The sequence below is a fragment of the Anomaloglossus baeobatrachus genome, chromosome 12 (assembly GCF_048569485.1).
Source record: "Anomaloglossus baeobatrachus isolate aAnoBae1 chromosome 12, aAnoBae1.hap1, whole genome shotgun sequence".
Lineage (NCBI taxonomy): Eukaryota > Metazoa > Chordata > Amphibia > Anura > Aromobatidae > Anomaloglossus > Anomaloglossus baeobatrachus.
The window spans coordinates 51,941,723-51,968,202 of record NC_134364.1 but is presented as its reverse complement, the minus strand read 5'-3'; the positions used below and the strand labels follow the sequence as shown (position 1 = coordinate 51,968,202).

The window sequence follows — 26,480 nt, the reverse complement described above, 5'->3', positions numbered from 1 at the left end:
TTCTGTCCAAGTCCACTCTGACTTCGAACCAGAGGTTCTCAGGGCGTCAATGGAAGCGGTTCCTTGCCCAGTTTCTCCTGCGTCCTCTGAGACTGGATGTTTTCCGCTGTACAAGCGAACTCAATCCTCCCACGGGGTGGTGGCTTCGCCACTGACCAGGGGCTCGTTTCAGTGGTGGCTTCGGCCACTCTGTCTCAGGGGCGCTCCTTTCTGGCCCGTCCCGGGTGATCCTCACCAGGATGCTAGCCTATCCGCCTTGGGAGCAGTATATCTCCACCGTGGAGCGCAGGGCGCTTGGACTCTGTCCGAATCAGCCCTCTGGATCAATGTGCTGGAAATCAGAGCTGTATTTCTGGCTCTCTAAGCCTTCACCATCTGTGGGCGGCTAGGCACATTCGAGTCCAGTCGGACAACGTGACAGCGTTTTCCTACATCAGCTTCCAGGGCGGGACACTCAGCCGCCTGGCAATCTTGGCGTCTCAACATTCTTCAGTGGACAAGGGACTCCTAGTCCACCGTATCCGCAGTCCACATCCTAGATGTGAAAACTACGAGGCAGGCTATTTCAGCTGTCCAACCGTGGTCCACAATCCTCAGGTTTTGCGGTAGACACACTGGTTCATGTTTGATCCCAGCTTTGTCTCTTTTCGAATTTCTCCCTCTACCTCTTGTCCAGAGTCCTACGCAAGATCGGTAAAGGGGGCCGTCGGGTCATTCTTCCAGACTGACCCAAGCAGGCTTCGTACTCTGACCTGCTCCTTCTGTCCGTTGGGTTGCCATGGCATCTTCCGGACCGTTCAGACCTTTTCTCAAGAGGTCCGTTTTTCCCGTCAGAATTCTGGATTCTCAGATTGACGGCGTAGCTCTTGAGTCCTGGATCTTGGCGACTTCTGATATCCTTCCTGAAGTCATCTCCGCTATGACTCGAGCTCCAAAGTGTCCTTTGACCTTTTTGGCCTTGCCGACCCTCCTGTCCCTTCCACAGTCAGGTCTACAGCTAGGACTATCCCTCATTAAGGGACAGGTCTCGGCTCTGTCAGTATGTGCCAGCGGCGTATCGTCCGGCTGGCTCCGGTGCGCTCCTTTAAGGGCGCATCTCACATCATTCCGCCTTTCCGGCGGCCTATGGAGACCTGGGACCTTAATCCGGTCCTCCCGGTTCCCGGAAACCCCCCTTTGCGCCTCTTGGGGAGGTTTCTTTGTTTCATCTTTCACAGAAAGTACTCTTTCTAGTGGCTATAATTTCCCGCCAGAGAGTTCTGGCTGCACTCTCTCGGAGTCGCCCCCTTTTTTTGGTCTTTTGCATCAAGACAAGGTGGTCTTCGTCCGACTCCGGACTTTTTTCCCTAAGGTGGTTTCTGCTTCCACCTTATCCGGGGCAATTTTCCTGCCTTCCTTTTGTCCGGCTCCTGTTCATCGCTTGAGGAAGCGTTGCATATCCTGGATCTGGTGCGGGCGCCCTGGATCTATGTGTCTCGCACCGCCGTTATTAGGCGGTGCACCTCTCTGGTGCTGACTGTTCGTCAGCGTAGCGGTCTCTCGGCATATGAGCCGACCCTGATGTTGGCTTAGGTCGGCCATTTCCGAGACCTACGAGTGTACTCAAGTGCCTTCCCCGCCGGGGATCAGAGCACATTTGGTCAGACCTGTCGGCGCCTTTTTTTGGGCTTTCAGGCACCAGGTTACGGCTCAGTAGGTCTGTCAGACTGCAGCTCGAATTAGTCTGCATACTTTTTCGAAGCACTACCCAATTCATGCTCATGCTTTGGCAGACGTGGGCTTGGGCAGACGCATTTTTCCGGCGTCTGTCGCCCATTTGTGAAGTTAGGTTTGCCTGCTTCTCAGTTGTCTGTTTATTCCCACCCATGGACTGCTTTTGAACGTCCCATGGTTTGGGTCTCCCATAGGAACGATAAAGAAAAAGAGAATTTTGTTACTTACCGTAAATTCTTTTTCTTATAGTTCCGTTGTGAGGCAAATCCTGGGATATGAAGAGAAATTATGATTTCCAGTCATAATCGCTCTCATCACTCCATGGCCGTGCCCCCTCCCTTCTTGTTCTCAATGTCCAACATCTTGGAAGGTGTCACATCCTAGCAACACATCCCATGGCCATCTCCTGTGATATGGAGATTAGATGATGTGGGAACAATGGACACAGGATGACTCCCTGCCGTGACCCTGTGGTAGGGGCTGCTATCTAATTAGCAAGGCTATGGAAGTATCCAGACAGGACGACTCCAGTAAAATATGGTTCATATCTCGCAAGCCATATTTCCGATAAATATGGCAACCATAAAAATGGTGTCTCCGCATGCGGACGATGCTGGCACACCCTTTTTATGGGAGCAGGACCTGGGGAAATACCCCAGGCGTGATATCAGCCAATGGGGAACTAGTAGACAAGTCATGAGTCCTCTCGTTCTGTAGCTAAATTCATAACTGTCACAATGAGAGCGTTGGCGTCTGCCTACGACGCTCCCAGGCCAAGTTATGGCCATATCCCCTGTTGTGGATATTGTCCATAACTCCAGCCAGGGGTGGAGCAGTGCTCCCTCTGAGGTCACTAAGGTAGGAGGGGACCTGGATTTGCCCAGGTTGATAACCCTACTTCGGCCATTTTCCAGTGTTCTTTCGCCGGGGGTCACGTGTAGGAAACATCTGTGGGAAGGATCCTAGAAACCTGGTCTACAGTGCCCCCCTGTGGCCAGACGCACAAGGTAACTGCTGGAACTGTGTATGCCTGTTTGTAAACCATGCTTTATCTGTAACTGTACTCTGACCTATGTATATTCTGTAGATTCCATATTGTATATATTGTAGTTTCTAGTGTGCTTTAGGCTGATTAAATTATATAATTAATCTTGGGCTGTTCTGTTATCTCGATCTTGAATCCCACGTCTGTGTGTTCGGCTAATAGTTACCGTGAAGCGGTTGGTGGCAGCGAGTTGTGCCAAGGATTATTGTGGGGAGGCCAGTGAGATTCGGGGAGGTTTTATATATTCCGCCCGCGGAGGTCGGGGGAATATATACCCTACTCTCACCGGGGACCCTTCAATAATCGGCATAAGTAGTATAGCGGCCTCCTTGCTTATTGTCGGGCAATTCCATAATCGGCCTGACTATAAGAGGGGCGCTAGAGAGCGCGTCACGTGCTCTGCCTGTCGGTCGGGAGGTATAAAGGAGGGTTGACTCCTGCTTGTTACCCCCCGATCGTGACGTACTGGTAGCCAGCGCGGGGGATTTCTGAGTGACCCCCCCGGTGGTTCGTGACATATTGGTGGCATAGCGGTGGGATCGAGATAATAGTGTGTGTGAGTGTGAGACCCATACTCCCAGACACTAAAGACTGCCTGCAGCAGCTGTGGCTGCTGGGGTCTTCAGACTAGCTCAACACTAGAGTGTCAGAGTGCAGATACTGTAAGGTGTGTGGGTGCATCAGGTGTCAGTTCTGTGTCAGTGACCAAAAGTCTGCAAGAATGGCTGATGGCACCAGGAGCAGAGCTATGCAACTGGCCAATGCTAAAGCAGGAGCCGAAGAGAGGGAGGACGGTGCTGTGGACAGTAATGAGGAGGTTGCCCACGAGTCCTCCAGGAGCTCGACGCCAGAAAACCGTTCTGCAGAGGACAGCACACAACCTGGCAATTATGGACAAGATGAGGAGCAGCTCACCCAAGGGTCCTCAACGAGCCAGATGCCAGCCCTCCGCTCTGCAATGGACAGTGAATCACCAGGCTCCGCAGCGGGCCGCAGATCACCACGTGCCATTCCACCGAGCCTGGGAGGCTCGGATAGCCTTCTTCAAATGGCTATGGCCCTTCTCCACGCTGGAGACCAGGAGGGCTACAAGGAACTCCTGGCAGAGCGCAGGGCAGAGCGGCAGGCAGCGCGTGAAGAGCGCCAGGCAGAGCGTGAGGCTGCGGAGCGACGGCAACAGGCAGACCGTGACCACCAGCTGCAGCTAGCTCAGCTCCGGCCCTCATCAGCCACACGTGACCTTCAAGACACCAAACTTCCAAAGGTCCATGTTGAGGACTTCCCAGTGCTGGAGAAGGATGGAGACTTGGACTCTTTCTTGACTGCTTTTGAACGGACTTGCCTGCAGCACCATCTGGACAAGGACCAGTGGGCCAAATACCTGACCCCCCGTTTAAGGGGTAAGGCCCTGGATATCCTTGGGGACTTGCCTGCTGAGGCAGATCAGGGCTACGACACCATCAAGCGGGCCCTGATCCAACAGTACAACCTCACTCCAGAGTCCTACCGCAAGAAGTTCCGGAGCCTACAGAAGGGACCAAAGGACTCCTGGGCTGACCACAGGCGGGCACTTGCCCGAGCTGCCGACCACTGGACCCAAGGCCTGCAGCTTTCCACCGGACCGGAGATCCTGGACTTGTTCATCACGGAGCAACTCTTGTGGAACTGCCCTGAGGATCTCCGCCAGTTCATCCGAGACCAGAAGCCAAAGGGGTCCACGGCTACAGCTGCCCTGGCCGATGACTACACCAACAATCGGGCTCCTGAGGCCAGGAGAGCAGCCACCAGCAGCACCTGGAGAGGGGGTAAGATGAACTCTGCGACTGCCCCACCTGCCCCTAGACTGCAGGGGGTGTCCCCCTCAACTCCCCTCTCCAGGCCCGTGGCAGAACCAAGACGGTGCCACCAGTGCAACCTACCTGGACACTTCAAGGCCATGTGCCCTCAGCGTCCCAAGGCCCCGGCTCCGTCCCCGTCCCAAGGGCCGCCCAAGGTGTATTGTGTGGGTGGGGGTGGTGGTAGGTCCCTGGACAGCTTCCAACCTGTCACCGTCGGCCGGTCTGTGACCATAGGACTGCGAGACAGCGCCTCGGAGGTGACTCTCGTGCGGCCTGAGATGGTGTCCCCCCAAGACTTGATACCTGGAAAAACCCTCGCTGTCTCCGGGATTGGAGGCATTGACCCGGCGCTGCCTGTTGCTGACATTTATGTGGACTGGGGCGCAGGGCGAGGGGTGAGAGAGGTGGGGGTAACTGATCAGATCCCCGCAAACGTGCTACTTGGGACAGATTTGGGGCAGATAACCTCCCAGTTTGGGCCCCCCCCAAGGGCTGAACCTTCAGCCAGTACTGACATGCCTCCGGACAATGTTAATGTGTTATCTATGAATGATGTAAGGGAGGAGGGAGTGAACTCTGATACTTCTGCTTGCATAGACACCATAGACACACACACAGCTGCAGCTGTGACAGGGGAGGGGGTCAGAGAAAGGTGTGACCATGCCTCTACAAGTGATCAGCCAGTGAGCTGGGATCTGTTGCCCTCTGCAGGGATAAGCAGAGAGCAGGGTGCTGCAGGGGGAGGACCAGTGTGTGGGGTGGGGGCTACCACAGCAAATGTGGGGTCCCCAGAGATTTCACAGCGGGGTTCTGTTGCTGCAGGGGGGGAACAGGCAGGTGAGATTGGGGCCGGTCCAGGAGCGGAAGTGCTCCCAGGTAAGATCTCGGTACATGGTTCCCCCACAACCGGGGTGTCAGGAAGCCAGGTAGGTCTGCCTGAACCGGCGACTTGGTCAGGAACGGAGGAGGAGCAGGCACGACCCACGGTCGCAGCGGCTGTGGCCGCTGTCACCCGCAGTGGGAGTGCTGGAAGCCAAGGGGCCTCCCGGAGGTCCGATAGCTCTTCCCCTTCTGACCAAGTGGCAGCCGAGTCAGGTGGAGGCCAGGACACAGGTCCCGGGGTACTGACCGAAGATGTGACAGTCTCGTCGATTCTGGCCACATCTAGTCAGGGGTTTCAGGCAGCGTTAGAAGCTGACGACAGCCTGAAAGCTCTAAAGGAGCAGGCGGCACAGCCTCCCTCGGACTCGGACCCGGAGCGAGTGGTCTGGGACCAAGGACGGCTGTACCGGGTCACGGTCCAGCAGGGTTCACCGGAGGCGTGGCCCAGGGACCGACAGTTGGTGGTACCCTATCCGTTCCGGACGGAGTTGTTGCGGATCGCACATGAGATTCCGATGGCCGGACACCTAGGGATCGCTAAGACCAAGGCCAGGTTAAACCAGCATTTCTACTGGCCAAAAATGGGGGCCGATGTGGCTGCCTACTGCCGTTCGTGTGAAACCTGTCAGAGAGTGGGGAAGGCGGGGCCACACCCCAAAGCCCCACTGGTATCTCTGCCCATCATCGATGAGCCTTTCAGGAGGGTGGCTGTGGATCTGGTCGGCCCGCTGGCCATCCCCAGCAGCTCCGGGAAACGCTTCATACTGACGGTAGTGGACTATGCCACCCGGTACCCAGAAGCAGTGGCCTTGTCGTCCATTCGGGCTGACAAGGTGGCCACCGCATTGCTGGAGATTTTCTCCCGAGTGGGTTTTCCCCAGGAAATGCTCACTGACCGGGGGACCCAATTCATGTCCCAGCTGATGGAGGCCCTCTGTAAGCAAGTCCAGGTGCGACATCTGGTGGCCAGCCCGTACCATCCACAGACTAATGGCCTGTGCGAGCGGTTTAATGGCACCTTAAAGCAGATGCTTAAGATGTTGGTCGACTCCCATGGGCGTGACTGGGAGCGGTATCTCCCACACCTGTTATTTGCTTACCGGGAGGTTCCACAGGCCTCAACAGGATTCTCACCGTTTGAGCTCCTGTACGGGCGACGTGTGCGGGGCCCCCTGGCTCTGGTGAAAGAGGCTTGGGAAGGGGATTTGGCCATCCCTGGAGTGTCGGTTATCGAGTATGTCATGCGCTTTCGGGACAAAATGCAGGCCTTGACGCAACTGGTACACGACAATATGGCTCAAGCCCAGGCCGATCAGAAGCGTTGGTACGACCAGAACGCTTGTGAGAGGACCTACCAAGTGGGTCAAAAGGTGTGGGTACTGGTCCCCGTACCACAGGACAAGCTTCAGGCAGCCTGGGAAGGCCCATACCTCGTGTACCAGCAGCTCAACCCTGTAACGTACCTGGTCACCCTGGACCCTGCCCGTGGAAGGCGGAAGCCCTTCCATGTGAACATGATGAAGGCACATCATGAGCGGGAGGCATGTGCGCTCCCCGTGTGCAACCTGCCCGAGGAGGGAGAAGCGGAAACCCTCTTGGATATGCTAGCCCAGGTTAGGGCAGGCGGATCCATTGAGGATGTGGAGGTTGGCCACCAGCTCTTGGAGGACCAACGGTCCCAGCTGTGGGCCACCCTACACCCCTTCCGGGGGTTGTTTACCAACCAGCCCGGAAGGACTAACTTGGCTGTCCATCACGTGGACACTGGGGATCATCCTCCGATCCGGCGTTCAGCATATCGGGTCTCCCTGGAGGTGCAGCAACACATGCGCCAGGAGATTGACGAGATGCTGAAGCTGGGGGTGATCCAGGCATCCAACAGCGCTTGGGCCTCGCCTGTAGTCCTCGTCCCTAAGAAGGACCGAACCACTCGGTTCTGCGTGGACTACAGAGGGCTCAACGCTGTCACGGTCGCCGATGCGTACCCAATGCCACGCATCGATGACCTGCTCGATCAGTTGGCCGGGGCTCAGTACCTGACCATCATGGATCTGAGCCGGGGATATTGGCAGATCCCCCTGACTCGCAAGGCCAGGGAACGCTCTGCCTTTATTACCCCATTTGGACTGTACGAGTCCACGGTGATGCCATTCGGGATGAGGAATGCCCCTGCCACTTTCCAGCGGATGGTCAACACGCTGCTCAAGGGACTTGAAGGGTACGCGGCCGCGTACCTGGATGACATTGCCGTCTTCAGTCCCACCTGGGAGGACCACCTAGAGCATCTAGCACAGGTGCTCAGGCGGATCCACCAGGCAGGTTTGACCATCAAGCCGGGAAAGTGTCAGCTGGCCATGAGCGAGGTCCAGTACCTCGGTCACCGGGTAGGCGGGAGAACACTGAAGCCCGAGCCTGAGAAAGTGGAGGCCATCGCATCCTGGCCCACCCCCAGGACCAAAAAGCAGGTGATGTCCTTCTTGGGGACCGCCGGGTACTATAGAAGGTTTGTTCCACGCTATAGTAGCCTGGCAAAGCCCTTGACGGACCTCACCAAGAAGAAGCTGCCCTCTGCAGTCGATTGGACAATGGACTGCGAGACAGCCTTCCGGGCCCTAAAGGACGCCCTGTCCAGCCCGCCCGTGCTACAGGCAGCCGACTTCACGCGGCCGTTTGTAGTACAGACCGACGCCAGTGACTTCGGTCTCGGTGCGGTGCTCAGCCAGGTGGACTCTGCGAGCCAAGAGCACCCAGTCTTGTACCTAAGCAGGAAGCTGTTACCAAGGGAAGTGGCCTATTCCACGATGGAAAAGGAGTGCCTGGCCATAGTGTGGGCCCTGCAGCGTCTGCAACCCTATCTATACGGGCGCCACTTCATCGTGGAGACGGACCACAATCCCCTCAGCTGGTTGCACACCGTCTCTGGGACGAATGGACGGTTGTTGCGATGGAGCCTTGCGCTCCAGCAATACAACTTCACCATTCGCCACAAAAGGGGCCGGGACCACGGTAACGCAGACGGGCTGTCCCGACAAGGAGAGGTCGCGGACGGGCGCACGGGGGAACACCGGAGTGTGCTGCCCCCTAGCGCCCTCAAAAGGGGGGAGGTGTGAGGCAAATCCTGGGATATGAAGAGAAATTATGATTTCCAGTCATAATCGCTCTCATCACTCCATGGCCGTGCCCCCTCCCTTCTTGTTCTCAATGTCCAACATCTTGGAAGGTGTCACATCCTAGCAACACATCCCATGGCCATCTCCTGTGATATGGAGATTAGATGATGTGGGAACAATGGACACAGGATGACTCCCTGCCGTGACCCTGTGGTAGGGGCTGCTATCTAATTAGCAAGGCTATGGAAGTATCCAGACAGGACGACTCCAGTAAAATATGGTTCATATCTCGCAAGCCATATTTCCGATAAATATGGCAACCATAAAAATGGTGTCTCCGCATGCGGACGATGTTGGCACACCCTTTTTATGGGAGCAGGACCTGGGGAAATACCCCAGGCGTGATATCAGCCAATGGGGAACTAGTAGACAAGTCATGAGTCCTCTCGTTCTGTAGCTAAATTCATAACTGTCACAATGAGAGCGTTGGCGTCTGCCTACGACGCTCCCAGGCCAAGTTATGGCCATATCCCCTGTTGTGGATATTGTCCATAACTCCAGCCAGGGGTGGAGCAGTGCTCCCTCTGAGGTCACTAAGGTAGGAGGGGACCTGGATTTGCCCAGGTTGATAACCCTACTTCGGCCATTTTCCAGTGTTCTTTCGCCGGGGGTCACGTGTAGGAAACATCTGTGGGAAGGATCCTAGAAACCTGGTCTACAGCGCCCCCCTGTGGCCAGACGCACAAGGTAACTGCTGGAACTGTGTATGCCTGTTTGTAAACCATGCTTTATCTGTAACTGTACTCTGACCTATGTATATTCTGTAGATTCCATATTGTATATATTGTAGTTTCTAGTGTGCTTTAGGCTGATTAAATTATATAATTAATCTTGGGCTGTTCTGTTATCTCGATCTTGAATCCCACATCTGTGTGTTCGGCTAATAGTTACCGTGAAGCGGTTGGTGGCAGCGAGTTGTGCCAAGGATTATTGTGGGGAGGCCAGTGAGATTCGGGGAGGTTTTATATATTCCGCCCGCGGAGGTCGGGGGAATATATACCCTACTCTCACCGGGGACCCTTCAATAATCGGCATAAGTAGTATAGCGGCCTCCTTGCTTATTGTCGGGCAATTCCATAATCGGCCTGACTATAAGAGGGGCGCTAGAGAGCGCGTCACGTGCTCTGCCTGTCGGTCGGGAGGTATAAAGGAGGGTTGACTCCTGCTTGTTACCCCCCGATCGTGACGTACTGGTAGCCAGCGCGGGGGATTTCTGAGTGACCCCCCCGGTGGTTCGTGACATCCGTCATGGGAGACCCAGCACCCTCCCTATTGCCTGTTGGCAGGTTTCTTGTTCCGTGTGTCTTCACCGGCTGTTATTGTTGTAGACAGAGGTTCCGGTTCTTCCGGATTTTACTCTGTCTCTTCTTGTGGGTGGATGTCCTCCTTCAGCTTTTGCACTAAACTGGCTAGATCTGGCTAGCAGGGGGTGTATATGCTAGGAGGGAGGAGCTACACGTTTTTGAGTGTAGTAACTTTGTGTGGCCTCCGGGGGCAGTAGCTATACACCCATGGTTTGGGTCTCCCATGACGGAACTATAAGAAAAAGAATTTACGGTAAGTAACAAAATTCTCTTTTTTTACATGTGTAGAAAATAGTTATTTTTGCTTTTGTTCCAGTATTTGCTAATCTACCCTTAAATTTCTAGGGTCTGAAGAAACATCTCCTGTACTACAAACAACTATCCAGGAACAGTCCAGTAGGCTTCGATTTATATGACACGCTTCCACCTCTTAGGGAAAAGTATCTGAAAATGGTAACGGAGCAGCAACAACAAGCAAAAGGGGCAACACAAAGCTGAGAAACCACAAGCAAGGACAATGAATAGGGCGCAGTAAATAGTATAAAAAAAGAAGGTAAATAAAAAATATGCTAGTTGCCGTAAAAGCAAGTCAGTTATTCTAAATTTAATTTTGTATGTCTTATATATGTGTACTAGATTCATTACTAGACATTATTGAGGACAGGCTCTAACGTTCATTTCTTCCTGAAGTGACCTGCAAAGTGTAGTCTGTCATGTTAAAACCAACAAATGATCATTCGTTGGCCCCTAATTATCTACAGAGTGCGGGAGGCTTTATTCAAGGATGGCACATTAGAAGCAGAACAGTTTTGACTGGTTGGTGACTTAATTGGCCAAAATGGGAACAAGAAGGCCCATCCATAACATATGCATAAAACTGCATATACGTTTTATCCCTATAGGTCCTCAGGTCATCTTGCATTTTAGTTGTGGGGGGTTTCATATCCATGTAGTGGTCTTTCCGTACCCACTTTTCCTTAGTTGGTAGCTAAAACATCTGGTGACACAATTGTTTCATTTAGAGGAATGTTTCAAACCATGATACATTTTTACACTTGGTTTTTCAATGCTGCTGCTTAGAAGGTAAAGTAAAGCAACTTCATGTAAACATAAAGGAACCCACAAAAGTTTGTGCCGTTTTAGAAAATCTGATATACTGTAATGTGTGATGTGGCGATTGCGGACATAGGTATTCATGTGTGTGTATATATTTTTTACATTAATCATATGTGAACCTACAAAAATTATAACTTTTGGTGTAAACAGACCACTTTTGGCTGAGGACATGGAAGGGGAGAAGTGTACACCCTTCATCTAACTGATCTGCACCTTGGTTCTTCTCCTTGTGATCCTTTGCTGTTTTTGTTTTCATTTTACAAATCAGTTCTGTTAAATAAAAGTTAATATTTTTAAGTTCTTTGTATTTATTCATATTAATTGTAACATTGTACAATTACTAAAAGTTAGTTACGCTTAGGTTACTATAGACTGCATATATTTGTTCTAAATTTGCCAACGGAAGAACCTGCTTGAGCTGGAGGTCGCAAGCTATAGTGATCTTTTTACACCTAGGCCTGCAATAGGGACAAGGGGCATCCACTATGTTTAGAGGACAGGAGGTTTAAAGGGAACCTATCTCCAGGATTTTTGTATATAACCTAAAGCCAGTGCTATACTGACACTATCAGGCTGAGTCTATACATACCTGTAGTGGTCAGCTCGGATGTTTAGGTTTTCAAATCCAAGAAAGTAAAGTTTATGAAATCGGCAGCTTCTTAAGTGACAGGAGCTGAGGATCAGATAATATCTGGGGGGAATTTATATTATCCCTTCCCCCTGTTAGAATTAGCATAAGTATTATACAAACGATTCACTTTTCCCTTGCAGGACCTGTGTGAGGTCCTACCCATGTGACCTCTCACTTGGGAATCAACCTAATAACACACATTCCCTAATAGCTCAGTGTGTTATTAGGTTGATTCCCAAGTGAGAGGTCACTGATCCGAATCGAGGAGCAGCCGTGAAGAGGATTTCCCAAGAAAAGAGAAACAGCATTATCTTGCCCATCTCATCTATAGCAGTCTCTCAGTCAATAAAATTGCCGGACTGCGTCATTTGAGGCCATGACAGTTGCAAGAATACGAAATGAAGTCCGTCCATCCATCCAAAAACCAAGAGGTGGACATCCAGGTAAAATATAGGAGTCAAGAAATCGGCTCATCACAAAGTTTTATCAGTTCTGGCAACAAACACAGCAGTGTCGGCGTCTCTTATGCTTCATAATAGTGATATCACAGACATCCATGCAAGAACCGTGCAATGCATGTTACACAAGTCTGGAATAGTGGCCCGAATAAAGGTGAAAAAGGCTCAACTTCAATATCATCATAAGAAGCACTGGCTCGAGTTTGCAAAAATGTATGAAAAGTGGACAGTAGAAGATTGGAAACTGGTAATTTGGAGTGATGAGACATAAGTCTTTAGACTAGGCTCTGATGGGTGCAAATGGATCGGTGGGGATTGATCCCTGGTATCTAGCCATAGATTATATGGGGACCAGAATCTGGCGCAAAGCAATAGGAGCAAGCACTTCATACTTACCGATCCACCGGGGCAACTGTCACACTGCTGCTGCGGCCGCTCATTACCTTCATGGAATATGCACTGCTTCTCACGCCCACCGGCGTCTGTGATTGGTTGCAGTCAGACGAGCCCCCAGCCTGAGTGACAGCATGTCTGACTGCAACCAATCACAGACGCTGGTGGGTGGGTCTATATCACACTGTAAAATAAATAGCCTTATAGTAAAATTACAGTGGGATGTAACAGTAGCAGGAACACAGGAAGATCTTTACGTAGCCATTCTCAATACAATGCAATATTTATCAGCCAATCATTATTAATCAGGTGGTTATACAAAATCATAATTGCAGCCTGTTATGATAATTAGGGGATTCTCCATGTAGCGCTGTAGCTCAAGGTTTTTACTTGAGACCCCAATGACCGTAAGGCATTGTTCACGCATTTTTGCTGCGTTATTTTTTTCATTGGCTTTATGGAAACACATGCTAATAAAAAGCTGCTTTTTACAGTACCAGCAAAACCTTTGAGATCCCAGAAATCTGATATCCACACACACACACTTGGTTTTTTCCCTGACTGAAATGGAAAACTGCATTTTTATAGAAGCAGCATGTCAATTTTTCAGGTATTTTTTGCTGGTTTTTTTTTTTTTTACCATTGAGAGCAATGAGTGAAAAAACGCAGCTGCCATTTTTGCTGCTTTTTGGTGAACGAAACTAACTTTATTTAACCCCCTAACATATACAGTTGAAACCAGAAGTTTTCATCTACTTTCTAAAAAGACACATCTGCAGGTTTTTCTCACTATCTGACATGAAATCAGAATAAACCTTTCCCATTTTAGGTCAATTAGGAACCAAAATTATTTATATTTGCCAAATGAGAGAGAGAATGTTTAAAGCATTTTTATTACTTTCTGCAAAGTCAAAAGTTTACATCGATTGGTAGCATTGCCCTTACACTGTATGACTTGGGTGAAACATCTTCGATATCCTTCCACAACCTTCTCACAATAGTTGGTAGGAATTTGGGCCCATTCCTCCTGACAGAACTGGTGTAACTGAGCCATGTTTGTAGGTCGCCGGCCTTTTCAGCTTTACCCATAAATTTTCAATAGGATTGAGATCAGGGCTTTGTGATGGCCACTCCAAAACATTGACTTTGTTATTCTTAAGCCACTTTGTAACCAGTTTGGTGTATGCTTCGGATCATTGTCCATTTGGAAGACCCATTTCCGCCCAAGCTTTAAGTTCCTGGCTGATGTCTTGAGATGTTGCTTCAGTATTGCCACGTGATCTTCTTTCCTCATGATGCCATCTATTTTGTGAAGTGCATCTGTCCCTCTTACAGCAAGACAACCCCACAACATGATGCTGCCACCTCCAACTTCATAATTGGGAGGGTGTTCTTAGGCTTCAAAGCTTCTCTATTTTTCCTCCAAATGTAACGATGGTCATTATAGCCAAACAGTTCAATTTTAGTTTTGTCAGACCACAGGACGTCTCCAAAAATTAAGGTCTTTGTTTCTGTGTGCATTTGTAAACATTAATCTGGCTTTTTTGTCTTTCTTTTGGATTAGTGACATCTTCCTGGCAGAGTGGCTTTTCAGCCCAAGTTGACACAGTCTTCGTTTCATTGTGGAAAATAACACAATCTTACCAGCTTCCGCCAGCATCTTCACAAGGTCTTTTGCTTTTAGTCTTGGGTTGATATTTACATGTCTGACCAAAGCACCTTTATCTCTTGTACACAGAACCCGTCTCCTTCCTGAGCGGTATAATGGCAGGACATTCCCAACTTGTTTGTACTTGTGTATAATTGTTTGTACAGATGAACGAGGCACCTTCAAGTATCTGGAAATTGCACCTAAGGATGAGCCAGACTTGTGCAAGTCCACAATTCTCTTATGGAGATCTTTTCGATTTGTTTTGACTTTCTCATGATACTACACAAAGAAGCAGTTTGTTTCAGTTGTGCATTAAAATACATCCACAGATGTGTCTCTAATTCACCCATATGTTGCCTATAAACCTTCCATAAGCCTCCATAGACATGACATCATCATATGGGCTGTCCCATATTGTTTAAAGGCATTGTGCTCTTAGTGTATGTAAACTTCTGACTTTGCAGAAAGTAATAAAAATGCCTTAAAATATTCTCTCTCTCATTATTCTGGTATTTGGCAAATATAAATAATTTTGGTTCCTAATTGACCTAAAACAGGAAAGGTTTATTCTGATTTCATGTCAGATAGTGAGAAAAACCTGCAGATGTGTCTGTGTAGATAGTGTATGGAAACGTCTGGTTTCAAATATATATGATATAGGCCTCCCTCCTTCCCTTTTGATGTGGGCTTGCACAGCAAGTACACATTTTTTCGCACATGTCTGCTGATCTGATCAAAAACAAGCGTCAAAAAATGCAGCTTTTTTACTGTCAAGGGATCAGCAGGGAAAATGCACTGTGTGAACATAGCCTTAAGGTTAGAGTGACCACGATAATCACCGTCTGTAAATATTGTATCTTTACTTAGTAACTAGTTATCAATCTTTTCTGTGATTCATGTTGTAGAATATTGTGCTTTTTATTCTGATTTTTGTAGATATATTTGAAAGAGTTATGGAAAGAAGATTATATAGGGATTATTGATATATAATAGATTTTCTTCAAGCGGAATCCTAACAGTGTGCACATTGCACACTGTCAGAGTTAAGTAATCTGTAGTCACATAGAATGCCTGCTGACATTTATGTTTAAACTGATTATTGGTTATAACATATTGACATGTATTAAATTACATTGAATTTTTCCAATAAACATTGTACAGAAGGTATTCTGAATATTAGTGCTTGAACAGCAGCACAAATTTTAATATTTTAAATGCTCAATGTGATAAACTATAATATGAAAATAAAAATAAAATCAGAGTAAAAGAAATAAGACAAAAACGTGTTAACAGATGGGTATTTGAAGATGATAAAAGATAAGTCAGTATAAGAGTTTAGAAGAAAGTAAAGGAAAGAAAAGTAGGGGAGGTGGAAAGGGGGGAAGAAAAGAAAGGGGGGGGGGGGGAGTTACCTCTCCCGCTCACACATTTTCAAATATCTCCCAGAACTCGGGGGAGTCTAAGAACATGATCCAAGGTCTCCATATTCGAAAAAAATTGTCAATCGTCCCATCTTTTTGTGCAGTGAGATCCTCCATCCTCTGAAGATTGGCCATCTCCCCCACCCAGTCCGCCACAGAGGGGTACTTGACAGACCTCCACAATCTTGGGATAACCAACTGTGCTGCGGTTAAAGAAAATCTTAACAGATCATATCTCTGGGACTTAACAGAACCCGGGAGGATAGAGAGAAGAGCTATCTGTGGAGAGCTATCCACCTGGTTACCACTCATCTTACAGTATACTGAAAATATAGACACCCAAAAGGGTTGAATCTTAGGGCAGCTCCACCAAATATGTAACATGGAGCCTCTATCCACTCCGCACCTCCAACACCTGTCAGACACCACGAGGAAGACCCTATGGAGGGTCGCTGGACAGCGGTACCATCGAGTAAGGACTTTATAATTTTTTTCTTGTGCTGAACAAGCCATTGATAATTTGTGAGTCCATAAAAACACCCGCTTCCTTTCCTCCTCCGTGACATCTACTCCGAGCTCCTCCCTCCATCCTGCAGTGAATTTGGGGCTGTCTGCTTCATTTCTCTGATTCAGATACTTACAGATGAGTGAAATAGTGAGCAGGCGATGACCCCAACAGGAACAATTTTTCAAACTGTGTAGGACAAGCCTCAAAAACCCTCTCTCCACCCCCACAGAAAGAAAAGACCTCAACTGCGAATATTCCATCCAAGATACCTCCCCAATTGTAGTTGCAAGAATCTCATGAGGAGGCAACACCAGACCCCCAAGAATATGATAAAATCAAGGTTCCTCTTTTCCGACTCTACCCCAAGAATTGTCTCGAGGAGAGATTAGGGGAAACTCTAAGTTGCCAAAAAGAGGCGTCAGAGGTCCCCCCTACCCAAGGAGAGTCCACCTCTTCTAAGCTCGAAATCCCAAGTCTTTAAAGCCACCCCTGTGAGCTCCGCCTCTTTTCCCAATAGACCTCTACCTGCTCTCCCCAACCATGGAAGCTACCGTAAGGGTAAATCCACGCTAGATTGCTCCAAATTCACCCACTATTTAGACCCTCCATGGAACTGCCAATCAAACAGCCGTGCCAGGATGGCCGTCTTGTGATATCTAAAGTTAGGGAGCCTAGCCCCCCACATGTCTTTGTGCCTGGATAGAGTCTTAAAACCAATTCGAGGTCTCTGACTTCCCCAGACAAATCTCGACAGAGCCCAATTGAGTTTGGCAAAAAAGCTTGAAGGCCGTCCTATAGGAATAGTCTGAAACAGAAATAAAAATTGAGGGAGAATATCCATTTTAATTGCGTTAATACAACCAAACCAGGAAAGGCTGCGTTTATCATATTTATTCAAGTCTCTAATTGTTCTTTCCAAGAGGGGCAAGAAATTTAAAGAAAAAAATTGTGCAGGGTCCTTCGGAACCATTATCCCCAGATACTTTAAAGCTTAATTCTGCCATTTGAAAGAAAAATTGTCCCTAAGAAACTCCATGTCTCTGTCCGGCAAGGTCACATCCAAGGCCTCGCTCTTAAAAAAAAAAAATTCACTTTAAAATTGCTTAGGTTCCCGAACACCTCAAACTCCTTAATCAGAGATGGGAACGAGACCCGCGGCTGAGCAATGAACAAAAGATCGTCGGCAAAAAGGGCCAATTTACACTTCTAATGGCTACTGCCAAATGTTCCATTATGATAACGTACAGCAGTTGAGACAAAGGGCATCCCTGCTTGGTACCATTATGAATATGGAACGGAGAGGACAGAAACCCACTTTCCAGTACTCTCGCCGTGGGTCCATTATACAAGGAAGCAACCCTTTCAATAAATTTGGAGCCCAATCCCAACTGTCGCAGTGAAACCAGCATAAACCTCCAGCTGACACGATAGAAGGCCTTCTCTGCATCCACTGAAAGCAGACACATAGATACCGAACGAGCCCTCGACCGTGCCATAAGGAGGAGCAGCTTATTAGTGTTATCTCTGGCATCCCGGCCCTTAACAAACCCCCACCTGGGCAGTGTGTATTACATTCGGGAGCAACGGAGCCAATCTATTGGCCAGGGCCTTCGAATACAGTTTGATGTTAATATTAATTAGGGAAATGGGTCTATAGTTACTACAGTATGTTCCTTTCCCGGTTTGGGGATAATGCTTATATGGGCCTCCAGAGACTGGGCGACCTAAGGGGCACTAGCAGAGACATTATTAAAAACTCTTGTTAAAGATGGGGCTAGCTGGTCACTAAATAACTTGTAAAACCTGGGGTTGAATCCATCCGGTCCCGGGTTCTTCCCCACCAGGGAGTCCTTAATGATAAAGTGACCTCTGCCTCAGAAAAATCCTCTTCAATGCCTCTGTCGATTTCGTGGGGACAGTCTGGACAACTGTTTTTTGTATATACTCCTCAATTTTTTGCTCTAAGGCCTCCGGGGCCATGTCTCCAAATTATCCCCTAATGTGGTATAAATACCTATAAAATTCCTGGAACTGTTCCGCAATTTGTATAGGGTTCTGAGTAGCTGACTGTTTTGGCTTTTAATCACTGGGATATAACAAGGATCCCCCGCAGATGAAGGATTCTTGCCAGTGGTCTCCCGCACTTATCATATTCATATATAAAACATTTGAATCTAATTTTTTGGCGATCATAATGTTGGTTGACAAGGGTTTTGAGGTCCTCTTTCGCTTTGGTAAGGTCCCCCAGGACAGATGACAAAGTGACTTTTTATGAATACGCTCCAGGGCTGATATCTTCTCCACCAGGGAGGAGATAGCCTGCGCCCTCTCCTTTTTAAGCCTGGCCCCATTCTTTAGCAAAATCCCTCTTACTACACATTTGTACGCTTCCCACTGTGTTGGAAGAGCTGTGGGGTCCCCCGCATGCACCTCCAAAAACTCCGATATGGTACGACGTATTTCGTCCACGCACCCCTGGTCTCTCAACAGTGCATCGTTGAGCCGCCAAGTCCATGGCTTCAAGATCTTGTCCGGGATAGTGATACATAAGAATATTAGGGCATGATCGGACCAGAAGATATTCCCAATAGAGGAATGGATCTGCCAGGTCAGAGCATGCTGGCTAATTAAGAAAAAAATCTATATGGCTATATGAGGAATGTGCTGGGGAAACATATGAATAATCACGATCCTTGGGGTGTTGCGTTCTCCACACATCCACCAGACGGAGGTTCTGATTGGCTCTTTTGCCTGCTGAAATTTACTTGAAGCCGCCTGGAACACCCCTCTACTAAATATGGTCCACATGTAGCCACGTCATCACTGGAGGTGGAGTGTGCAGTGACCGTCGAGGGACCCGGGAAGCCATGTCATCGAAGCGCAATCTGCAAAAAAAAAAAAATTTTGATGGTGTTGTGTGTATCTTTCTCTGTATTTACTATGAAAATTTGTCATTGCTTTCAAGGTTCAACTTTTAAAGTTGATTCGTTTTTCTTAAACAGCATTTCATTTCAGCTTTCATAAAATGAATGCAACACAGAAAGTTCAAGTCGCTAAGTACATTTAGTCTGACAACTACAGTATATTTTAATGCTTTAGTGAAATATTTCTTTCCTAACAGTAGGTGGTGATATTACCATTCTTTTGTATGCTATTTGATTCCCCCCCCCCCCCTTTTTTTCTTTTTATTTTGTAGTTGATTTTTGTATGTGATACACTTTTGTGTTGAATATAATGCTCTGTCCCAGGCAAGCAGAAGCAGCTTCCTAGGATCAATTTCGTTATAAAAGTGCATGACCATGAAGCACTGGAGAAAGCGGGAATTTAACGGAAGTGTTACAGTACAAAATGAGTGTTCAAACCTAGCCCACTCGCTCAGTACAGTCTTTGCATGGCCGATGTCACGCATGTCACTAACAGGGTTTACCTGGTAGACCCCCAGAAGATGTTACAACACACAGGGAACACAGGGATCACGATACAACGGAGGTCCCTGCCGCTAGGGAGAGGGGTGAGGAGGCACCTTCTAAACTCACCTCAAGCTTTTACCTGACCTCCCTAGTGTTCCCATACAGGTTTTATAGATCTGACCAGAAGTGCCGGAACTTCTGATCATGCGCACGGACCCTAAGCCTGGCGTTCTGAAACGGTAACAACGGACACAGGCACGTGCGCTACCGCTCATGGCAGTGGGCATTGAATAGCATGTTAGCACGCCCCTGTGGGTGTTAACATGCTAAGAGGGCGGACTAGTTGGGGAAAACTAACGTCCTTGGGACTAGTGGCTGGCCTCATTAGCATATCATAAAGGATCTTTAGAAATACTTTATCTATGCTAGTGTATACAGGGACAGTTAGGCAGGGATTAGCAATATACACCCAGAACTGCTCGTGGTACTGGGTGCAATTGGTACTGGGTGCATATTGCACCTGACAGGTTCACTTTAATATTGATAGCCCAGCTATCAGATAAGCTGATTGTGATTGATAGAGCGTGCCCTGCCTTTCCATGCCTGAGCACAGGGGCTTGTAAGGCTGGTGCTACTGCTACTTGACCCATTCAGATGAATAGGACAGACTACAGTCCACATGCACAACCTCTGCTTCAGTCATTGTCTAAGTGATGGCTGGAAATAGCTGAGCATTAAACTTTGCATTTTCTGGTAGTCACATGGACTGTGATTGGAGCAGAGGGTCAAGTATTTGTAGGGCCTAATGTCGAGGATATGATAGGGAAGAGGTCATCAGCCTTTTTTTACCTTGAAGCCACATTTTTCTCTAAGAGATGAACGTGAGCCACATTCTATGCAAAGAAATAATGGAATCTCCCTTTGTGCCCTTTTCAAGGTTACAATAACTTGAGTGCCCCCTTTAAAGTAATAATATTGTGAATGCCGCCTTAAATGTAATAGTGTCCTGAGTGTCCCCTTATAACGTAAATATGCTGCTGGTAACGTGTTATAAAGTAGTAATGTCGTAATTGTCCTCTCATAATGTAATTACACAGTGCAGACCCCCTTTTAAAGTAATAATGCCTAGAGGACCCCCTCAGTATGTAGTAATCCCCCATAACTTCCCACTTAACAGTAATACTGTACTGGGTGCCAATTTAAAAATATGAATACCCCCTTCTCAAGTAATAATACACCCTGTGGACACTGATACAATTAAGAGGGACACTCACCTGAGCAGACTGCTGCGATAACACATCAAGGGTCTGCAAGCCACAGCTTTGGGACACCTTACGATTTTGAGAATAGCCCTTTAATAAAGAATGCATCGTGTTTCCCCGAAAATAAGACTGGTTCTTATATTATTTCTTGATCCGAAAGATGCAATAGGGCTTATTTTCAGGGGACGTGTTTTTGTTTTTTTTGTTTTTTTTTCTCTCCATGAACAACACTCCACATTTATTCTTGAACATCAACGTAACCCTCCTGCAGTTAGACCTTTTGGTGACAACCTAGTCACATGACATGATGTCACAAAGGTCCTGAAGCAGCGTTATTATCAGGATATAAACACTGGGCTCCCTAGGAGAGAGGGGGCCTTGTGAAATTGCCCAGTTTGATCTCCCTTCCCCTTAATACCAGTCCTGCACACCAGCCTGTCTCCTGCTCAGTTATTTTAGACTCCTGCAATTAAGAGACCTTTGGTCACATGGCTTTGAAGTCGTCAAAGGTCCTTAAACAATTTCTACCTTGGAACACAACTGCTGGGCTCCCTAAGAGAGTGGGGGCCCTGAGAAATTGTACAGTTTTCTTGCCCTGATTGGAACTAGGGCTTATTTGTGCAGTAGGGCTTCTATTTCAAGCATACTCCAAAAATCCTGTAAAATCATGCTAGGCCTTATTTTCGGGGAAACACGGTATGTCTTGTGCCATTCTTCAGCTTGTACCATTGGGCGGTTTGAGTTCACTCTTCCCTTGAAAGTGTAATCAGTGCTAACAGCGTGACAAGGAATGGTTTTACCCAGTTATCAATTTATTAAAACATTAAGGCCGGGGCCACACAGGGGAATACTGCGATGCTTGCATGACACTCGGCTCACGCTGGCAGCACAGCTGCCGATCGACCAGGCGATCGGACCACAGCTGCGGGGGGCAAGCCGGCACTGCGGAGGGGAGGGCCGGCGCTGTGGAGGAGAGGGAGGGATTTATCTCCCTCTCTCCTCCGTTGCCGGCTATTGCCATTCTCGCCCTGCACTCGCATTACACCGGTGTAATGCGAGTGCAGTGTGATTTTTCTCTCGCCCCATACACTTTAATGGGTGCGAGAAAAACTAGGATCGCATTGCAAACACATCATGCTGCGACTCTTTACTCGGTCCGATTAGGGCTGAGAAAATAATTTGCTCATTGGTGCTGGGACATAGGCTAATATTGGTCCAAGTGGAATGCGATGTTTTATCGCATTCCACTCGCTCCGATTTTCATGCCGTGTGTCTTAGGCCTTATAAGAGGAATTACAAACGACCAACACAAAAATGTTCTAGAATCGTTGGAAGCCGAATACAAATTTTCCATCCTTTTTTCCCTGATGGAAGGATTCCTCTGTAGAGCGCTTTGTTATATATTAATAATAATGGGGTAATGGTCACATTATTTATTTTCATGTCTTATATTGTATTTAGAAAGTTTTATGCACACTCCCAGTTCTAGACCAAAAAGATATCATCGCTCGTCCTTCTTCCCGCTGCCGTCTTGTGCCGAGTAAGACGTGTTCTCATTTATTCTCGTCCATGTAAGACATAAAGTTGTCAACACGTTTCTTCTGCCAGATAGGGAATGGCACATGAAGGACTAGACTGTAAATCTGAGATTTTAATAGTGTGGATTTTAGATTGTAGGATAACATTTTATATTAGTGTTTATTTTATACACAAAGATGGATGATGGTTTTATGCTGTGATCTCTTAGCACACAATTTACTGCAGTCCAAACTACATTTAGCTACTCATTGTAAACCTTAGGGGAAGTCAGATTTTTAAAAAGCTTCTTACTTGACCAGCAAATGTGTATATGGGGCCAAATAATGTACAGTGACAATATAATCCTAATGATCAAATACAATAACAATATCCTGAATCTACTTTATAGAGGAGGCTCATAAGTACATATATTTGTACATAAAATAATACCCTTTTATATTTTCTAAACTTTTTGGGGGACCGCACCAAAAATAGCTTGACACTTTATGAATATACAGTACATTACACATAACAATTCCTGCCCCACACTTTGTATTATACTCATCCATTACTTATAGACATGCTGAATATACGAGCATTCATTGCTTTGGGCATGTGCAACCTATTTATTTTAGGACTAAACTGGGAGAGGTGTTATTTATCACAGCCAAGCTTAGGCCGGTTTCACATTTGCGTCATTTTGACAGAAACGTAATCCAGCACACATGCAGTACAGTTCATATATTTACAGTGGAAGCGTGACACCATGTGGACACATGCGGTAGTGTATGAAGCATACAACCAGCATGGTGTCACTCTTCCACTGTAAATAAATTAACTGTACTGCATGTGTGCTGGATTCTGTTTCCATCAAAACAACGCAAATGTGAAACCGGACTTAAAGGGATTGTCTGGTCTAAATTAAGTCTATGTGACTGCAGATTTGTGAATCCTCACATTGCACACACTGTGCGCTGTGAGGATTTTCCGGTGTCAGTGCCTGAAACTGCAGTCACGTAGCCGCAAGTATATGATATACCTACTCCCTGCCACATACTGACTAAATGGGCAGTACCACGCTCAATACACTGTCATTGAGCGAGGCTGCGGCCATCTAGTCGGAATGTCGCCAGGTGAGTCTATATTGCATACTCATGGTTACGTGACTGCCAATGCTGGCAAATCCTCACAGCGCACTTTGCACAAGATGTGACGATTCACAAGTCTGCAGGCACATAGGGATACACATAGAGTAACTGCAGACTTGTGGATTTAGACCAAACAAGCCTTTAACACAAAGTACACAAAGATATGGTCCCTGAACTAAGCTTACGACATAGATACAGCAACAAAACCATGGTAAATGCAGATATACAGCACCAGAAACAAGCTTAGTTTATAAATATGGTGCCAGAACAAAGCTTACTACAAAGATACAGCAACAAAACCATGATCAATGCAGAAATACAGCACCAGAACCAAGCTCAGTTTATAAATATGGTACCAGAAGCAAACATACTACAAAGATACAGCAACAAAACCATGATCAATGTAGTAATATAGCATTAGAAACAAGCTCAGTTTATAAATATGGTGCCAGAACCCAGCTTACTACATAGTTACATAAACAGAACCATAATCAATGCAGAAAGACAGCACCAGAACTAAGCTCCATTTATAAATATGATGCCAGAACCAAACTTACTACATAGATACATCAACAGAACCATGATCAGTGCAGAAATACAACTCCAGAACCAAGCTCAGCTTACCAATTTGATGCAAAACTAAAAACTTATGAGACCCAATCACTAAATACATACACTAACTGAACCAAGCAGTAGCATTTTTGAGAAATCCATCTTCATACTGTACAAAGCAAGTGGAGAGGGGCAGGCACTGCTCTTCCGACTCTGTCTTCCATTTCCCCGCCCACTGTCAGCCTCCGTTCCTTGATTGACAGGTCATACTAAGGTCATTCTATTCAATGATCTGTCTCCCCTGCGCAGGCGCTGGCATTGCCCAAGTTAATTTCAATGAAGCAGCAGTGCCTGTGTAGTGAGCTTGTGATTTTGTTGTAAGAGTCAGTTTATTGATCTTACAACATCATTAGGAGTTTATTGCGCATGCGCTGTCCCATTTGATACAGCAAAGCCAGACATTGAGGACGCCTACACAAGCAAATCAGGTCATTAAGAGAAGAGTGAGCTGTCAGTCAAAGATCGGAGGCCGGCAGTGGACAGGGAAAAGGGTAAGAGCAAATATGGAAGTGCAGTGCCCGCCCCACTGCACTTACAATGAAGCTTCAAGGATGGATTTCTTGATCATGCCGCTACAGCAAGATACGAATGTAGTAGGCATTTATATCCTGCGGATAGATCCTCTTTATATTGTACATCCAACTTCTACTACAGATCTGCCAATTCAGTTTAGCAACTTTGGATTAGCACCAGCTCACCAGTAAAAAAAAAAATGTTAATTTTACGATCTAAGGCACCAAAAGATACTGAGCCCAAGAGCAATAATATTGACCACTTTTGCAGATATCCTTGTATGGCCACTTCATGGTTAATTTGGCATGTTCTTTTCACAGACTGTTGAAAGTGCTAATGTCTAAGCTTTTGGGGATTTAGAGAAACTGCAACATAATCCAGGGCAGAATCACGAGGCGGCTGACTCTGACCTTGCAAACATCATCTTATCCCTGTGCCATTTTTGTACAACTTCCTGTGCATTACAATAATAGAAGTCACAGAACGCTCTCTGCACACGTATATAATAAGATCACGGTGCTTTGATGCAGGAAAGTTTTGGAAGAACAGTTTCGGCCTTGTACTTTGAGTTTGTTTTATGTGTGAAATGCTGAGAAATGGGCATTCTGCTGTCACAGTACGATCGATCTTGTATTAATCTCGCACTCTCCCGGATGTTATTCTGAACTTAGTATGAGCTAAACAGCAAATCTTACAGCCGTTCATTTTTATATTTTGTTTTGCTCTTATATTTTTTCCTCTTAACAGAAGGTTTTTTCAGGTTACATATCTTGTACAGTATATAACTATAACTTGAGCTATACTTATCAAAATTCTATTCTGTGTCATGGGTGACAGACAGTCATGTGGTGTCCGGCAATAGAAGGTCACAGCGTTTGGCTGCTCAAAATGCTCCCTGACTTTCCATTGTTCCTGATGTTAGTATTCAGTGTACTAGGTAGCTCCTTTGCTTGGTTTTCATCCTTTTCCCTTTAAGACCCAGTGGAGCTCATTTTCCCTTCAGCTGCTGATCCTCTGTATTTCCCCTTGGGTTTAAATACTTTAATTTTGCTTCGACTGCGCTGGTGATATTATTCAGTTCATTTAAGTTCTGGATGCAAGCAGGTGACTTGCACTCATCTGTGGTATTGTTGCTGAAACTCTGCTGAACTTCTACCAGAGTCATCTATGGATAAGTAGTTAATGCATTTTCCCCCATGTGTCCTCTTTGTGTCTTCTACAGTGTTTAGTAGGGTTGACGAAGAGCTCATCCTACCCGTTTGCTATTTAGGGCCCAGCACTAGGGATACCTATGGTCAGGTATCTGGATCAGCACGTAGGTGCTGAACCTATCTAGGGCGGTGAGACCCCAGGAACTAGTGATGGGTTTGGTCAGGGGTCTCCATCTCCCCCTTTCCTAGACACTGTTTCCCTTCCATTTCGCTATTCATTTGGTTCTTCCCCATCCCTAGCCTGACAGTCTGCTCATGTTTCCTAAACCAGTCCTTTCAGTCTCATACTTAGAGCATACATATATGTCTTAAAGAGGACTTTTCACTGGATTGTCTAATGTAAAGCGACCTGTCAGGTTGGATAATGTAGGTGGTTAATGCTAGAAAAGTGCCTGGCTGCCACACTCAAAAGTGCGACACTAGAGCGATAAGGAACTTTATTCCTCCCGCGAGCTGTTGGCTTTTAGCCTTACAGGCATACTTGGAGCAGGCACTGTCACCGCTCTCAGCACTGATAACAGAGAAATATAGAGACGGGCTTTTCATACCACGCCAATGACCACTGATGAAAGTTGTAAGATTAATGTCACTTTAGTCCAGGTCTACGCGTTTCAGGAGTCTCTGCTCCCTTCCTCAGGACAAAAACAGGCACAAGGAACATCGGTGCTGCTGCTGT

At 47.1% G+C, this 26,480-nt stretch overlaps 1 protein-coding gene across 3 annotated transcripts in view; it reads left to right on the top strand.

Moving 5' to 3' along the window:
• The window catches only part of RPAP1 (RNA polymerase II associated protein 1), a 336,543-nt gene that overhangs the window by 173,396 nt on the left and 136,667 nt on the right, over positions 1 to 26,480 (top strand). The window contains exons 25-26 of one of the 3 annotated variants that reach the window (XR_012727658.1): positions 10,298 to 10,505; positions 14,115 to 14,651. Coding sequence is in view for 1 of the 3 variants with exons in the window: in XM_075330058.1 (XP_075186173.1) it covers positions 10,298 to 10,450 (153 nt within the window). In the remaining 2 variants the exon portion in view is untranslated. Of the gene's footprint in view, positions 1 to 10,297; positions 11,366 to 14,114; positions 14,652 to 26,480 lie in introns of those variants that run through there. The other 2 variants (XR_012727659.1, XM_075330058.1) reach the window with 2 other exon arrangements.